At 32.8% G+C, this 19141-nt stretch overlaps 1 protein-coding gene across 14 annotated transcripts; it reads right to left on the bottom strand.

Annotated features, from left to right (window-relative positions):
* Positions 1–633: 633 nt before the first annotated feature.
* LOC110896071 (protein NSP-INTERACTING KINASE 3) lies at positions 634–18725 on the bottom strand. Of its 14 annotated transcripts, none has more exons than XM_022143508.2 (12): positions 18415–18725; positions 18038–18335; positions 15740–15872; positions 15595–15666; positions 14898–15041; positions 14518–14589; positions 5429–5488; positions 5232–5329; positions 4031–4177; positions 3332–3673; positions 2097–2491; positions 634–1170 (listed from the first exon to the last, which is right to left on the bottom strand). In XM_022143508.2, the coding sequence occupies exons 2-12, from the start codon at positions 18138–18140 to the stop codon at positions 853–855; spliced, it is 1884 nt and encodes a 627-aa protein (XP_021999200.1). In that variant the 5' UTR covers positions 18141–18335; positions 18415–18725; the 3' UTR covers positions 634–852. The 14 variants fall into 14 exon arrangements, with proteins under 14 accessions (XP_021999200.1, XP_035836398.1, XP_021999194.1 ...); XM_035980505.1 differs by having other exon boundaries at positions 18038–18314; positions 18415–18702; XM_022143502.2 differs by having other exon boundaries at positions 3995–4180; positions 18415–18583.
* Between the last annotated feature and the right edge of the window lie 416 nt (positions 18726–19141).

Below are 19141 nucleotides of genomic sequence, written 5' to 3'. Positions count from 1 at the left end.
GAAAACGTATTATATTTGACCTGACTTGTTTCCTAAAAAAGTTTACGTCGAAACGTAGACCAACTCAAATTAATACAGACACATACATAAAAATATGCACGTAAAAATGGTTTTAAACGAAAACGTATTATAGTAGACCTGACTTGTCTCAAAAAAAAATTACGTCAAAACATAGACACACTCAAATTTATATTGATACGTACATAAAAATATGCACGTAAAAAAAATTTAAAGTAAAAGAATGATAGAGAAAAACAAAAGAATTTAACAAACAAAATAAATTAGTAAAAAGATAGGGTTTAAAAACGTCAAATACCAAAGTAGAGGGGTAATAAGAACATAGGAGAAGGGAGTAAAATGAAAAGCTCCAAAAATAAAAGAAGAACCAAAGTCGGTGGGCGGTGGAAACCCACCGACTTTGGTTTTTAAGATATAGTATAATTTGTGAAGTCAAAATAATTGTTCAAAAAATACAATTACTGTTCATGGCCACTTGAAATTCATATGTATAATGTGGGATATGTAAATCAATAAAGTCGACACTCGAGTACTCGACGCCCTTCTAAGTTTACAAAAGTTTATTCGAAACATTAATCACTAACAAAATAATGAAGCCTAAAATACTCTATAAAAAAAACCAAACCAAACCAAATATTAATAAAAAAAAATACCACAACCATTATACACTACATTTTCTTTACTTTTTGTACATATGAGTTACATTAATTCATCAACTATGAACATCACCACAAGATCACAAATGGTAGATTGGTAGGTGTTTTATACAAATCATCTCTCCAAATCCAAACAAAGATTGAACAATGAGCCCAATAACATTGGGCCACTGGCCCACTATCGTGGGCCCGAAAGCTCCATTGCTTCAGAAACAAGTGAAGATTCTTCTATATAATCAGCATATCTTTGTGGGAAATTTTCTAAGGCACCAAATCTTGGTGTTTCAATATTATCTGAACCTTCCCATCTTTCCACTAGCCCTTCACCTTCCAACATTCTCAACACTTCTGACATTTTGGGCCGGTTTAGCGGGTTGAATTGGGTGCACAAAAGTGCAACTTGAACCATTTCTTCCAACTCGGCTGCGTCAAAATTGTTCTTTAGTGATTTATCGACCATTAGGTTGAGCTTCCCGTCTTGACGGAGCTTTTTCACCTGTCCCATTAAGCATTAACCACATCAGCGTCATCGGATTTCATACTGTCCGTAAAAAATATATATTTTTTGGATAACATGTGCTTCGGGTCAAACAAGGCCCGACCCGTTTCAGTCCATACTAAAAATTTACCATTTTGACCCGTTAGGCCGTTACACGACCTGCCATTTTACCATTTGTGGAGTTGTGTTCACATTAAATCTAAATTCATATATTTATATAGTAAGTCAACAATTAATTTAACATGCATGCTATATCTACAAGTAAAATAGTTGATAAACCAGTACTCTTGCAAAATTCAAGTTCGCCAAGGGGCACAAACGAGCCGAGCCAAGCCCAATCTCGACTAGGCTTGAGTTCGATTAACTTATGAGAGCTCGAACTCAAGCTTGACTCAGTTCAAGCTTTGTTTTCAAAGCTCAAGCTCAGTTCGTTGGTAGTTTCTCAAGCTTGAGCTCGGCTCGTTTATTATCTATTAATTAATATATTTAATAAAAATAATATAAATAATAGACTTGTTTAGGCTCGCGAGCTCGATAAATGAATCTCAGGCTCAGGCTCATTTACTAAACAAGTTTATTTTTAGGTTCAAGCTCGACTCGTAAACAACCAAACAAGTTTAAATAAGCTTGACTCGGCTCTTACTAGACAACTTTAAATAAGGGTAAATGTTATCAAATATTAACTAATATTACACTAAGGCTCGACGAGCCTAACAAGCTTCACATGGCCAGGCTTGAGCTCAGGCTCGATAAATAAACGAGCTTTATTTAAAACTCAAGCTCGGCTCGGGCTCGATAAGTCTAGAGCCTTTTCAAGCTTTTTCTTGAGCCGCTTGGCTCATCTGCACCCCTAGGCACCCACCATGGTTTATTAGCAAAAAAAAATTAATGAAAGTTTAAAATAAGGAAAGCAAGAAATATACCCAATCAAGCATAATCACTTTTTGGTTAGTAGATGTCCTTCCAAAATCTAACGCCCTTTGACCCGTAATTAGCTCCAAAAGCAAAATCCCAAACCCAAAAACATCGGTTTTTTCAGACGATTGACCCGTTGACAAATACTCAGGAGCAATATGGCCCACAGTCCCGCGAACCGCAGTGGTCACGTGAGAATCACCGTGGTCCAGTAACTTAGCCAGCCCGAAATCACCAACGACTGCCTCAAAGTCTTCATCCAATAATATATTGGCTGCTTTAACGTCCCGATGAATAATTTTGGGGTCACTTTGCTCGTGTAAATATAGTAATCCTCTTGCCGTTCCTAAAGCTATATTTTTCCTTCTTGACCAATCTAAAACTGGTTTACCATTTATTTGATCTGTAAAAAATCCACAATCAGATGTTATAAAAATTTAGTCAGTGTGATATGATTTTCGAGCTAACATGCATAAATAATAAAAAATATTGCAAATAAATTATCATTCTTATAAAAGGGAAGTACAGCAGTTTGAAACAGAGATGGCAATCCAGGGTATGTTTTATCTCTAACCGGCCAAACGAGTAAAGTCAATAAAAAGATTGACTAAAGAGGAAATGGGTCAAATGGTTTTGACCCGACAAAAAAAAAATTAGTTATTTGACCAGAAACTTTGATTTGATGTGACATCTTATGTGTCATTAGAGTGTATGTGACGATGCGTGAGTGAATTACCCATTTGCATAATTACGCACGTCATTTTTTCACTCCCCAACAAATACCTATATATAGTGAGTTTTAAATAGAAAAGGGTCTTAACGTGCGACGATGCGCGAGTGAAAAAATAACGTGCGTGATTAAGGTTTAACCCAACCCATGCGTAATTATGCAAAAAACGTGCATAATTCACTCACGCACCATCGCATGTTAAGGGGTTATTGTATGTTAACCTTCCCCTGTATATATATGCCATGTAGCATCTAACATTACAATTAACAATTATATACAATTATAAGTTTCAAAATTATCAGCTTTCAAACCTGTAAATAAACTCATTTTTTACTTTTTTTTTCACATAAGCATTAGTTGCTAAAATCAGTAATAAACTGAAATTTGGTTTTTATTTTATACCTAATTTAAAGATGGATGCTAAAATGAAGAAAAAAATAGTAAAATCTATTTCTATTTTATGCAGTTTCCCTTTTTATTTATTTAAAAAAATGTAACATAAACAATACAAACCTCTTAATTTAGAAGCAACGCTCCCGTTTGGCATAAAAGGGTAGACTAGAATCCGCTCATTTTCAGTTGAGCAAAATCCCCAAAGGCGTAAAAGATTACGATGAACAGCCAAACTTATGGTTTCGACTTCTGTTTGAAATTGGATTTCACCCCCAAAATTAATATCATCTTTCAACCTTTTAACCGCCACGATTGTGCCATCTGTCAGTTGCCCCTTGTAAACAATTCCATATCCACCTTTACCTAAAATGTTTTTCGCGTTGAAATGGTCGGTTGCAGCCCGCAGTTCCTTGAATGTAAATCTCCGTAAATGGCCCAAGCAAACCTCCGGATCATATTGTTCTGTTTAATAAATTAAAATATAAATAGATAAAAAATTAAAGAATTATTAGTATATGTAACATTGATAGGATCATGTTTTTGATAAAAATTGGGGAGTAAAATGCCATTTTCGTCCCTGAGGTTTGGTCAGTTTTGCGACTTTCGTCCAAAGGTTTGTTTTTCTGTATCTGGATCCAAAAGGATGGAGTTAAGAGCCGGATGAAAATGTTTTGGATCTAGATACGGAAAAACAAACTTTTGGATGAAAGTCGCAAAACTGGCCAAACCTCAGGGACGAAAATGGCATTTTACTCAAAATTGGACTTGATACTATTTGATTACCTAAAATTTTTGTAAAGAAGACACTAATGACTTTACCATTAACATCAAAGAAAATTTGCTGATTTTTACGATATCGCCACCAAATGAGCAACACGACAACTACGATTAGTAGTAACACAGCACCAAAGCTTGTGCCAAGGGCAATCGCTAAATGACGACTTTTATTCCCAGATGAAGATTCACCTGCTAAAGCAAATATTAGTATAAAAAAATGTCATATTTGTGTTGTAAATTACACAAATATAGCTACTATAAGCACACATAACATGCAAACTAATCAATTTTTTTTTAACAAAGCATTAAGTTCATTTATATGTTTCAGAATTCAGAGTTCATTTTAATCATATTTATCCTTTCAAGACCCTAAAATATCATAATACTAGGTTAGTTCCCCGTGTGTTACACGGGTTGAACAATTTAAACTATTTAATAAATATTTCGTGTAAATGCAAATCAAAGATGGAGATAATTATATACCAAATTGACATAAATGAGTTAATATAAAGATGATTTATGTTAGTATTATAAAATTTATCAAAGAAGCATGTAATCAAACTGTTGTTGAAAATAATATAAAAATAAATATATTATCTAATACTTATTATTGTATTTACTTATAAATGTCACGTAAACTGAGAGAATACCGTATTTGAGTTGAGAGTTGAACACGAAAATAAAAGTATATAACCAATAAACATTGATTAATGTTTTTGTTTACCCCTTATAAACATTTATGAAATAGGTTTTACCCTTAACTACTTTAGTTTAATAAAATAAATAAATTATTTATATTATATTAATTTATATTTAGTGTACGTCTTTTTTTAATTTCAGAATAAATAATTTTGAAATCTAATAAATATTTCAAAATATTATATTATCTCCTATACGAATTGTTTAAATTTATATTAAATTTAATTTTATAATTATCTTTTAATTAATACTGATTATCTATAATTAAGTAACTAAAAAATAGATGACTTCAATGAATGACACGTGTCCTCTTACTGGTTTCTTTTATTATATAGTATAGATAGAAGATTCCATAGTAAATAAAAATAATTTCAGTTACCTATAAAGGCCTGTTTTACTTGAATAACAAATAGGAAAACAGTTTATCATAAGTAATTGATTTAACTTTATATCCTACAGAATGGATAAATATGACATTTTTAGTGTTTTGAAAGGATGAAAATGATATTATAAATTCTAGTAAAATAAACACGTAAAACGAAACCTGTGATACCATCTGGAGGGAAAGAGAGTGGCTCAGGATTAACAACTGAACAATCATTTTCTGAATTATGTTCACATAGTAAAGGGTTTCCTGTAATTCTGAATTAAAAAAAACAACAAAATTTAGAATGAGGCATGATTTAGAGATGATTAAATTAAACAAAGATGATAACTTTAAAAGATGAAAAAAGAACTCACTTGAATGTTCTTGCTGATATTTTAGGCAACCGACCGCTAAGATTATTATACGAGACGTCTCTACATAAGAAAGTAACACAATTCAACTACAAGATAATTAAAACAAATCCATATGTTGTTATCTATGGGTACTCAGTGATTTCTTTTGTGTTTAAATTCATTGGTTTATCTTGTAATATGTATATAGGGTTAGGATAACATGAAAACTTCTAAGAGTTGTGAGAACTCAGCCAAAAAGAAGGCTTTTCAAAAAAAAACAAAAAAGAAAATTACAAAAAATCAACTTATAAAAAAAGTTTTTGTTGATTTACACTAGCGTAAAAAAAACCCTTACAATGGGTGTAAATGCTGATGTCAGCCTCTTTTTACAATGCTGTAAAAATTGCTTAAAACACCACTCAGGATTTTTTTACAAGAGTGTTTGTAACATATTCATCTACGTTTGTGCAAAAATTGGTGGCAAAACTCGAGGAGTTCTCTAAGTTCTCCCAACTCGGGGTGGGTTTCTCTTGATCTCTATCATATATATATATATATATAGAGAAAGTATAATGTACAAAAAGGCTTAACCTACATTAACGTACGCGACAAACATGATAACGTGCGTGATTTTTTTTTTAACCTTTATAACGTGCATTATTATACTTTTCCAAGCGTGATTATCACCCCATGCGTAATTATCACCAAAAAATGGATCCCATGCGTTATTTTTGTGTCTTATGCGTGATTAGGGTATTGATCCAACGGTTACGCGCGTCGCCTACGTTAATGTACGATAAGCCTTTTTGTATGTTAACCTTTCCCTATATATATATATATATAGAGAGAGAGAGAGAGAGAAAGTATAATGTACTTCACGCCTTAACGTACATTAACGTACTTCACGAAATATATAACATGCGTAATTATTTTTTTGACCAAAATAACGTGCGTGATTATGTGGTTCCATGCGTGATTATACCCCTGATCCAACGGTTACCATTGTCTCCTACGTGAAGTATGATAAGCCGTAAAGTATGTTAACCTTTCTCTCTATATATATATATAGGGTAGGTTTCCAGCGTGAACAACCTCCCAAGAGTGAACTGCGTGAACATATAGGGACCCTTGATTTCCTTTTTAGTTGTTAAGGGTAGGATTGTAATTATATAAAAAATTATATTTAAATCATTATTTTAATAATTGAATTAAGTTACATCTTTCCTAATTTAAATTCATTATCCACATTATGTTTATTTATTAATAAGATATTATCAAAACAAACAACAAATCACCAGATTTCAATTTTAATTTTTATTTCAGATTTGATCACTAGAATTCAAATTTTGATTTTTAAAATCCACGTAACCTTCATATTTCAACGGTATACACATGTGTACTTGGATATAAATAGAACAGTACACATGTGTACTCAGCATCGTACATATGTGTACAGTAATTCACAGGTGTACATCAACATCCACTACAAAAAAAAATTTCTGAGATATCACAAAAACAGACGATATACACATGTGTACATCACATTAAAAAGAGGGCAAAATCAGAATACACATGTGTACATCGCATTTAAACAAATAATTATTTTAATAATTGAATTAAGTTACATCTTTCCTAATCCTTGATTTGATTTGTGAGAGATTTATGCAATCAGTTTAAGATGATAATTGATTACTTGATTTGTGAGAGATTTATGCAATCAATTTAAGATTAAAATTACACATATACCCTTTTTGTATTTAATTAAATGGAAAAAATTCACCAAATAATTACCATCATGCCACTCACTTTAATCTCAAGATTATAAAAATCAAGGGCCCAGATCAGTTCACGCAGTTCACTCTTGGGATTTTGATCACGTTTGAACCTAATCCTATATATATATATAGGGGTTAGTTAACGTACAATTGGCCTAAACGTACGATGCGTACGCGATGAGAATTCCGCACGTTTTAAACCTCAAAAATGAAATCCCGCACATTGAAAAACCATAAACTCGGAATACTTGACAAACTCGGAACACAAAACATAATCACGCATGTTGACACAAAACATAAACTATTGACAAACTCGGAACACAAAACGTAATTTCACAGCACTCGCTCGTACGTTATGCAACATACGTGATTATGTTTTGTGTTCCGAGTTTGTCAATTGGCCTTAACGTACGATGCGTACGCGATTTGCATTCTGCATGTTATAATCCGCCAAAACGAAAAACCGCATGTTATAAACATAAAGCCGCATGTTATACAAACCCGGAAGGATCCCAAACCCGGAAGGATCATAAACTCGGAATCATTTTCCAACATGCGTACTCACAAACTCACAAACTCGGAATGTTTACAATGTGCGGACTCACAAACTAATGTATATATATATATATATATATTCAGGTCTTCATAATAAGGATCATAAACTCGGAATCATTTTCCAACATGCGTACTCACAAACTCACAAACTCGGACTCACAAACTCGGAATGTTTTCAATGTGCGGACTCACAAACTAATGTGTATATATATATATATATATATATATATATATATATATATATTCAGGTCTTCATAATATATCAGCTCCGAGTCGGAGGATAAACGAGTTCGAATCGAGTTTTTTAAACCCACACAACTCCACTCTCTCCTATAACACACTAGTTCGTGTGAGAATTAATACCCCGCGTATTAGTCCCTTTTAGTCGATAAATGATATAATTAATTTTTTAAAGACTCTAAAAAAATAATAATTTTTTTTCCATAAATGATATAATTAATTTATAAAAATTATAAATTAATTTAGATGGCCAAAAATGTATATATATATATTACGAGTCGGAGGATAAACGAGTTCGAATCCGACTAAGGCTGATTCTATCTAAAAAAAATAATAATAATAACTTTTTTTCCATAAATGATATAATTAATTTATAAAAATTATAAATTAATTTAGATGGCCAAAAATGTATATATATATTCAGGTCTTCATAATATATCAGCTCCGAGTCGGAGGATAAACGAGTTCGAATCGAGTTTTTTAAACCCACACAACTCCACTCTCTCCTATATCACACTAGTTCGTGTGAGAATTAATACCCCGCGTATTAGTCCCTTTTAGTCGATAAATGATATAATTAATTTTTAAAGACTCTAAAAAAATAAGGGTAATAACTTTTTTTCCATAAATGATATAATTAATTTATAAAAATTATAAATTAATTTAGATGGCCAAAAATGTATATATATATATTCCGAGTCGGAGGATAAACGAGTTCGAATCCCACTAAGGCTGATTCTATCTAAAAAAAATAATAATAATAATTTTTTTCCATAAATGATATAATTAATTTATAAAAATTATAAATTAATTTAGATGGCCAAAAATGTATATATATATTCAGGTCTTCATAATATATTAGCTCCGAGTCGGAGGATAAACGAGTTCGAATCGAGTTTTTTAAACCCACACAACTCCACTCTCTTCTATATCACACTAGTTTGTGTGAGCACTAATACCCTTTTAGTCGATATATATGTATGTTAGTAGAATAGTAAGTAAACTATCCGTACTCTTTCACTGACAAAGTAAGTAAACCCAGTGATGATTTGACCACACACAAGTTTTCGGATTTTACAAGTTATATTTTGTATGTTTGATATTTTTTAGAAAATTATAAATTTAGTACTTTATGTATACACTAGTTTTATACCCCGCATTTGCGGGGTAGCTTTGACAACGTTGTTCATTAATAAGCAGTTCCCGAGAATATATATATAATATCTAAATTTGAAAAGAAAAAACTTCGTCTAATTCTGTCGCCCCCATCAGAAAAAAGGGATGGAAAATCAAATTAAACCTAATGTTGACACATAGGATTTTAGATGGCAAAATGGTTCTCGTATCGACACATCATCACCAAATTTTGATGTATTATCCCTCGATCTGCGTTTGTGGGGTAGTGCTGACAATGTAGTTCGCTCATAAGCGGTTTCCGAGAATCCTACAAACGTGTTGGGTGCGAGACATGTAAAATGTCAATGTCGAATTTAAAAACACTAAATACAGATTTTTTTTACCAAGTTCAAAAACACTGTAAAACGTTAATTTTAAAACGCCATAAAAAGCGGTGAGTTGTTTTAGATGTTTTTATATAACAATATCATACTCATACTAAAGATAAAAAAAACGCTCCTTATTATGGTGCAATTTTTTTTAAAAAAAAATAATAATGTATGAAAGAGTTATGAACGTTCAAAAATGGAGGGGACTAACATAAAAAATATATTAAATTCATAAAATATACAATTTACATCACAATAACACGTAATACATATGTATCCGATGTCTTTTATTTGCTGTCAGAACTTGAACTCTCATCTGGCCCATCCCAAGCCTTTATCAACGATGATTTTACCTTAATTAGTTTATCATTCTTTGTTTGGCTGGTGATTTTATCAACCAACGCATCAATGCGTGTCAATACCTCTTTTTTTTCGTCTTCGTCTTCGTCTTTTTTTTTCTTCTTAATATAGCTTCTGTTTGAGGATTCTGTCAATAAATCATTAGCACCAAATGTTTGTTAATTCACATTATATTATTTAACAAATAAAATTAACAGACCTTTTAAGAATACATTCTTTAATAATCTCATTACCTTGAGAAGAAATAGCTTTGTGAGATATAGGCAAGCTGGGTTCATTGGAACGTCGATTACTTGACTCATCGGATAGAATCTCATTACATAAAATATACGAGTCGGGGTTCATAGTGAATTCAGCCTACAAAATCAATGCAAAGACTATGACTTTTAAGTGAAAGTTCCAATAGTTGAACTCTTAAATCGCTTAAAGCTGCAATATAAATTAATCACGTATTGGAGAAAGTATGAAGAATTGATAGACTGGCATTCTCTAATCCTTAAAAGCAAACTTATCTTGTGTCATATCTTCTACTCTTTCTTATCTCAAAAGGTCAAACATTGGGCACCAAACGGTCAACCGAAAAGGGTCGGGCCAGAACATAGAAATGTTAATTAACTGTGCTCTATCGGTGGTTAGGCATAATTTCAATTGATTTCCAGATTCTTTTACCTAATTGAAAACAAATTCAACTTCGGGAGCTAACGAATCTAACCTGGAGAGGGGAACAGACGAACGGTGGTCGCAAATCGTGGAACAACGTACGAACGGTGATGGACTGACGGTGGTCGGTGGCTGTGAATCGTGGAACGTGAACCGTCGGTGGCTGCGAAGGAGGCTGCGTCGCTGTAATTTTTTTAGGGTAAAGTTTATATTTAGGGGGAACGCAGGTGTAGGTAGGGATGATAGGGGTGTAGGGATGATAGGGGTGTAGGGGGTGTTGGGAACCTCCAAGTCAAATGGCGGGAACAGGAAAAAATCTTATGACAGATTTCTTTCGAACTTCAGAATTTTTTCAGATTTATCATCTTTGTAATTACTTTACTATAACATCTTATAAATAGGGATGGCAATGAAACCCGAATCCGATGGGAAAACCCGAAACCCGACATAAATGGGACGGGTAATACCCGACCCATTAGGGTTTGGGATGGGTTTGGGATTAGTTTTGAAATTTTTCGTGGGTTTGGGACGGGTTTGGGATTTCTACCGACCCGATTACCCGGATATATTACCCGGGTTTGGGTAATCGGGTCGGGTAATTGGGTATATTAGAAATCCCAAACCCGTCCCAAACCCACGAAAAATTTCAAAACTAATCCCAAACCCGTCCCAAACCCTAATGGGTCGGGTATTACCCGTCCCATTTATGTCGGGTTTCGGGTTTTCCCATCGGATTCGGGTTTCATTGCCATCCCTATTTATAAGATGTTATAGTAAAGTAATTACAAAGATGATAAATCTGAAAAAATTCTGAAGTTCAAAAGAAAGAAATCTGTCATAAGATTTTTTCCTGTTCCCGCCATTTGACTTGGAGGTTCCCAACACCCCCTACACCCCTATCATCCCTACACCCCTATCATCCCTACCTACACCTGCGTTCCCCCTAAATATAAACTTTACCCTAAAAAAATTACAGCGACGCAGCCTCCTTCGCAGCCACCGACGGTTCACGTTCCACGATTCACAGTCACCGACCACCGTCAGTCCATCACCGTTCGTACGTTGTTCCACGATTTGCGACCACCGTTCGTCTGTTCCCCTCTCCAGGTTAGATTCGTTAGCTCCCGAAGTTGAATTTGTTTTCAATTAGGTAAAAGAATCTGGAAATCAATTGAAATTATGCCTAACCACCGATAGAGCACAGTTAATTAACATTTCTATGTTCTGGCCCGACCCTTTTCGGTTGACCGTTTGGTGCCCAATGTTTGACCTTTTGAGATAAGAAAGAGTAGAAGATATGACACAAGATAAGTTTGCTTTTAAGGATTAGAGAATGCCAGTCTATCAATTCTTCATACTTTCTCCAATACGTGATTAATTTATATTGCAGCTTTAAGCGATTTAAGAGTTCAACTATTGGAACTTTCACTTAAAAGTCATAGTCTTTGCATTGATTTTGTAGGCTGAATTCACTATGAACCCCGACTCGTATATTTTATGTAATGAGATTCTATCCGATGAGTCAAGTAATCGACGTTCCAATGAACCCAGCTTGCCTATATCTCACAAAGCTATTTCTTCTCAAGGTAATGAGATTATTAAAGAATGTATTCTTAAAAGGTCTGTTAATTTTATTTGTTAAATAATATAATGTGAATTAACAAACATTTGGTGCTAATGATTTATTGACAGAATCCTCAAACAGAAGCTATATTAAGAAGAAAAAAAAAGACGAAGACGAAGACGAAAAAAAAGAGGTATTGACACGCATTGATGCGTTGGTTGATAAAATCACCAGCCAAACAAAGAAGGATAAACTAATTAAGGTAAAATCATCGTTGATAAAGGCTTGGGATGAGCCAGATGAGAGTTCAAGTTCTGATAGCAAATAAAAGACATCGGATACATATGTATTACGTGTTATTGTGATGTAAATTGTATATTTTATGAATTTAATATATTTTTTTATGTTAGTCCCCCTCCATTTTTGAACGTTCATAACTCTTTCATACATTATTATTTTTTTTAAAAAAAAATTGCACCATAATAAGGAGCGTTTTTTTATCTTTAGTATGAGTATGATATTGTTATATAAAAACATCTAAAAGAACTCACCGCTTTTTATGACGTTTTAAAATTAACGTTTTACAGTGTTTTTGAACTTGGTAAAAAAAATCTGTATTTAGTGTTTTTAAATTCGACATTGACATTTTACATGTCTCGCGCCCAACACGTTTGTAGGATTCTCGGAAACCGCTTATGAGCGAACTACATTGTCAGCACTACCCCACAAACGCAGATCGAGGGATAATACATCAAAATTTGGTGATGATGTGTCGATACGAGAACCATTTTGCCATCTAAAATCCTATGTGTCAACACTAGGTTTAATTTGACTTTCCATCCCTTTTTTCTGATTGGGGGCAAAGAGGGCGACAAAATTAGACGAAGTTTTTTCTTTTCAAATTTAGATATTATATATATATATATATTCTCGGGAACTGCTTATTAGTGAACAACGTTGTCAAAGCTACCTCGCAAATGCGGGGTAAAAAACTAGTGTACACATAAAGTACTAAATTTATAATTTTCTAAAAAATATCAAACATACAAAATATAACTTGTAAAATCCGAAAACTTGTGTGTGTGGTCAAATCATATATAACTTGTAAAATCCGAAAACTTGTGTGTGGTCAAATCATCACTGGGTTTACTTACTTTGTCAGTGAAAGAGTACGAATAGTTTACTTACTAGTCTACTAACAGACATATATATCGACTGAAAGGGTATTAGTGCTCACACAAACTAGTGTGATATAGGAGAGAGTGGAGTTGTGTGGGTTTAAAAAACTCGATTCGAACTCGTTTATCCTCCGACTCGGAGCTGATATATTATGAAGACCTGAATATATATATACATTTTTGGCCATCTAAATTAATTTATAATTTTTATAAATTAATTATATCATTTATGGAAAAAAAAATTATTATTATTTTTTTAGATAGAATCAGCCTTAGTGGGATTCGAACTCGTTTATCCTCCGACTCGGAATATATATATATACATTTTTGGCCATCTAAATTAATTTATAATTTTTATAAATTAATTATATCATTTATGGAAAAAAAGTTATTATTATTTTTTTAGAGTCTTTAAAAAATTAATTATATCATTTATCGACTAAAAGGGACTAATACGCGGGGTATTAATTCTCACACGAACTAGTGTGATATAGGAGAGAGTGGAGTTGTGTGGGTTTAAAAAACTCGATTCGAACTCGTTTATCCTCCGACTCGGAGCTGATATATTATGAAGACCTGAATATATATATATATATATATATATATATATATATATATATATATATATATATATATATATATATGCACACACATTATTGGCCATCTAAATTAATTTACAATTTTTATAAATTAATTATATCATTTATGGAAAAAATTATTATTATTATTATTATTTTTAGTGAAAATATATATGGGAGGAACAGCGTACAATGCAAATAATTAATTTTTTTAGTAAGATATATCTAAATTAATTATTATTATTATTATTTTTAGTGAAAATTATTATTATTATTTTTTAGTGAAAAATTAATAATAAGATATACAGAAATAAATAAATAAATAAATAAATAAATAAAGAGTTAATTACATAGTTAGTCCCTGTGGTTTGCACAAAGTAACATATTTAGGTACTAATAGTTTAAAATCACATTCTAGGGTATTAACTTTTCATTTTGTAACGTTTGGAGGTATTAACGTTATTTGTAGGTTTAAAATCACATTCTATTAGTAGCTAGGTATGTTATTTTGTGCAAAACACAGGGACTAACTATGTTAATACCCTAGAAGTTAATACCTCCAAATGTTACAAAATGAAAAGTTAATACCCTAGAAGGTGATTTTAAACTATTAGTATCTAAGTATGCTATTTTGTGCAAACCACAGGGACTAACTATGTAATTAACTCATAAATAAATAAGGCAAGTTGACGTACACAAGAGTGAGGCCTCCAACTTCAGATAATGACTCAGGAACAGGTCCAGTAAGACTATTGTTGTTTAGTCGCCTGATTTGAGCATAAATATGTTCTGTGATTAGGAAATTTAACAACAAATCTTAACTTACTGCATAGCGAGCTGGCAATTGCGGAGTGGAGTCAAACGGGGTTGAAAATCAAGCAAAGTGTATCTTTAACACATTAGTAACTCAAAAAAGCGTTTGCGAGTCAACCCATCTTGTTTCGAAATATGCTAAAAATGACCCATTTTTAACTAAACCCGGTGCAACCCATTACCCGACCCGCTTATCTTGCCCCCTCTATTACGTACGTTATGATCAAGACTGAATAAAAAATAAAAATAAATACAAACTTACAATAAATTCAAGTTCTTGAGATTCCCTAAAGAACTTGGCAGCTCACCACTGAACTTATTCCCCGAAAGATCAAGCGTTTGAAGGTTCCATAGCTTCCCAATTTTAACCGGAATTGGACCCGAAAACTCATTATTCTGTAACGTACTAATAAAACACAACAAAAGATCAACTGTAAGCACACAAATATCACCTGACTTTTTTGAAAACGGTCAAAAAGTTCGGTAAAAATGTAAAATAGAGTTAATTGCCAAAATCGCCCCTGAGGTTTGGGCACATTTGCCATTTTCGTCCAAATTGAAGGTTTTGTACCATTTTGCGCCCAACGTTTGTCATCTAAATACCTAACCAAGTTACTTTATACCATATTATGGGTATTTTTGAAATTTCTCATTAATAAGGGGGTAATTTGTAAATATACCATATAATAATAGAAGATAATTTACAAATTACCCCTTATAGTTGATAAATTTCAAAAATACCCCATAATAAGGTATAAAGTAACTTGGTTAGGTTCAAAAATGCCCATAATATGGTATAAAGTAAATTGGTTAGGTATTTGGATGAAAATGGCAAAAAGTTTCAAACGTTGGGGGCAAAATGGTACAAAACCTTCATTTTGGACGAAAATGGCAAATGTGCCCAAACCTCAGGGGCGATTTTGGCAATTAACTCTGTAAAATATGAGAAAGTTGATTACATAGATTGCAAGTTGCTAAGATTTCCAATAGCAGGCGATAAAGTCCCGGATATATTCTGACCAGGCATCCCTCTGATGATTGAAAAAGTTAACATTAAAAACTGCATTCGCGACACCTGAAAATATTATGTCGTAGAAAACTCACAGAGCGGAAACAGATCCATCAGAGGTGCAGGTAACCATCTTCCAACTACAAGGATCAACGGACGATAAATCCCAATTGTCGAGAACATTATGTGGATCCTTCACACCTTGCTTTATAGCCATTAGAGCCACAACTGCATCAATGGTAACATTTAATATCATGAATTTGACAAAATCATAAAAGCAAAAAACATTTTAGAAATGTGTTGTATTCAATAAGCAGTTTGAGATTACGTATATCAATTATCAAACGAACTATTCTAGGTAGATTCAAAATTTCAAGTTTACCCTTTCGGTTTGTGCTACCCTTGGAATCTTGGTTTTAAAAAGCACGAGTCAATAGGGTCCCTAGATCCGACTAGAGGTCCACGCATCAAGTACGCGAGGCTCCATGTGTTCATATAATATTTATCATTTGATCTAATATTTCCTATGACTATTAGTAATTGAACACCCAAAATTTAGATAGTAAAACCTCTATATACAATAATATATAAACTAGAATTAACCCCCCCCCCCAACCACACTGAAGTTGCGGCGTGTTAATGCGAAGAAATTAGACCGAAACGTAAAACGTATAAAAATTAACTAAGTCGATCTAGGACCCGCGCGTTGCGACGAACCTGTCAAATGGGAGAAATAGACGTAAACACGTTGAACCACACGTGCACGTTGAGGTGTTAACTCATTTGAACGAAACGTAAAACCATTAAACCACACATGCATGTTGCGCCGTGTTAACTCGCAAGATTTAATACGAGACGTAAAACGAAAATTGACGAAAGATGAAAAGTTTAGAGGACCAAAGTTAAAAGTAAAAAAGTTGTGAGGTTAAACTGCAAAATATTGAAAAGTTTTAGGTTAAAAGTAAAAAAAAAAAAACAATTTTGTGAGGTTAAAAGTAAAAATTAAAAAAAAAAATTGAAAACCACCCAAAGCATGTGGTATAACACCCTCATGCATACAAAAGTTACTAATTAAGAGTATGTAAATAACCACTGTGTGTCTGTGTCCACCATAGAAAGCTATATATACAATCTAAAGAAGCTCAACATCTGCCCATGCACTAGTCCGAAGCCATCGTATGGCGCCTCCTCCAAGTCGCGCACCTCATGTACGCCCATTGCATGTAGTAGCCAAAAGCGCAGATAACCTCGCCTAGACGCGCTTTTTAGAGCTAAGCTTGGAACAATCTCTAGGCATACAAACAGGCCCTTATGTTTGTTTTCAAATGTCAAAATTTTGCCTAATTTATCATAATTAAGTCTAAAGTTGCACATGATTGACTAAAACCAAACATTAAGCACATTTCAAGTTTTAGTTTGGTAGAACTTTCTATTTAAAGTTAAAATATACAAAGGGAGGGAACCCTTCAATCACAAGCTGCATTTTGATGGTCATTTTGGTAGGTATATACCCTTTACTCCTAAGATGATAATAAATACAAAGAGTAAATTACGTTTTTGGCCCCTGTGGTTATATCACTTTTACTATATTAGCCCAAAATAAGAATTTTTAACATATCTGCCCCCATGGTCTCTATAACTAACCATTTTGGCCCCTAAGTCTAGAGATCATGGGGCCAAAATGGTTAGTTATAGAGACCATTGGGGCTAAAATGGTTAGACTTAGGGGCCAAAATGGTTAGTTATAGAGATTATGGAGGCAGATATGTTAAAAATTCTTATTTTGGGCTAATATAGTAAAAGTGATATAACCACAGGGGCCCAAAACGTAATTTACTCTAAATACAAACAAAAAAAACAAAAATGGCAAAAAAGTAGGTGTTTTGGATTGCTTGTTTCAACAGCTTATTGTGTTTAACTTTTTAAAAGAAGCATTAAGAATGAAATAAGCTTAACAACTTGTTTTAGCCTTTAGGTTAGCTAATTAAAGGGGCTTATTAGCTTATTATATTATTAAAATATTTAAAATATAATATAAGTTTATCCAAACACTTCTTTCAAAGTGTTCTTTACACCTTATTATTAAAAGGTTAAAAAGGGTGTTTTGTAAACAAACCTTGCACCATTTTCAATAAGCTAACCAAAACATTCCCATTAATTAATAAACCATAAGCCATTAATAAGCATAAAATCCCTTGTGAATCAAAAAATTTACAACTTTACCCTTAAACTGAAATAATCAGTCTCCAATAAACTGATAAAGAGCTACTAGATCTACCATAACCACTAATAAACATCCCTAAATTAGCAAAAAAAAAAAAAATATTGACTTAATTACCTATAAACTACACTAAAAATAAGATTAAAAAAAAAAAAAAAAAAAACTTACTAACCTTCATAATTAACACCAGAAGGAGAAAGAGTTGCAGAGGAAACATTCAGCAAGATCATAAAAACTAACCCAATCACCCCAAACACATCTTCTCTCTTCTTCATGCTTGAAACAAAAAGCTTCAAACTTTGCTCACAAACGTATATAATAAATTCAACAACTTTGTTAAACAAAATTCGCCGTCATATTGGATACACCCTTCTTGCCCTTTTGAAGACCCAAAAGACAGAAATGAAATCAGAATCTTGTAAACAGTAGAACTCAAGAATGCACTCCACCTGTTCGACAAAATTCCCCAACTAAAAAAAATAAACTTTTAGCCTAAAAAGATGTCATGAGATCTTGGCAATCTTTAATGGGATATATTGATTGTGTAACCTTCAATTTTCTTCAATTATGATTCTTGGGTCGCTGTTGTATCTGGTAACATCAACATCTGTGAATCAATGTGCAAGTGAGAGAGTCTTTAATGGCGGATATAGGAAAGATACAAAAGGAATTGAATTAAATAATAATTGGGTTTTTTAATTATTATTATTTATATAATATGAAAAGGATCAAATAATTCTTTTATGCTTTTGATTCAGTGATTGGACTAAAAGGTGTGTGAGATAAAGAACACAGAGAAAGTTAAAAAAAGTTGCAGGTAAAATGTTGGCGTCTTGCAGATCACGTGCTCTTGCCTTGTAGAGAAAATATATGTAATATATGTAATATATAGGTTAATCAAAATATATTTTTGTATTTATAGAACTGTAATATATGTATTTATTTTACAGTAAAAGAAAATTATTCAAGATTTTGATAATAACTAGTAACAAGACCCGCGTCCGTTGCGGCGCGGGTACATCGCAAACGTCGAACGGATTAGTCCAATCGTTATGTGATGTGTTAATCATATAATAATGTGCGTTTCGACGTATTCGACTGAACTCAATGTAACCTATAGATGTGTTGCAATTAGATTAAAATGTAAAGCAAATCGAGTTTATACTGTACAATCATAACGTATAATATACGACTCGACTAACTCGAATTTATACCATCAAGTCAAAACGTATTATATGTGACCCGATTCATATGTAGGAAACATACAAAATAAAGG

This window comes from Helianthus annuus, chromosome 12 (assembly GCF_002127325.2).
Source record: "Helianthus annuus cultivar XRQ/B chromosome 12, HanXRQr2.0-SUNRISE, whole genome shotgun sequence".
Lineage (NCBI taxonomy): Eukaryota > Viridiplantae > Streptophyta > Magnoliopsida > Asterales > Asteraceae > Helianthus > Helianthus annuus.
This window is presented reverse-complemented; position numbering and strand designations above follow the sequence as displayed.

Coding starts and splice junctions, on each gene's coding strand:
- LOC110896071 (XM_035980499.1), bottom strand. CDS start 18,140: ATGAAGAAGAGAGAAGATGTGTTTGGGGTGATTGGGTTAGTTTTTATG. Junction 14,590..14,897: donor CTCAAGAACTTGAATTTATT/GTAAGTTTGTAT, acceptor TGCTCAAATCAG/GCGACTAAACAACAATAGTC. Junction 4,181..5,231: donor CCCTCCAGATGGTATCACAG/GTTTCGTTTTAC, acceptor TATTTGCTTTAG/CAGGTGAATCTTCATCTGGG.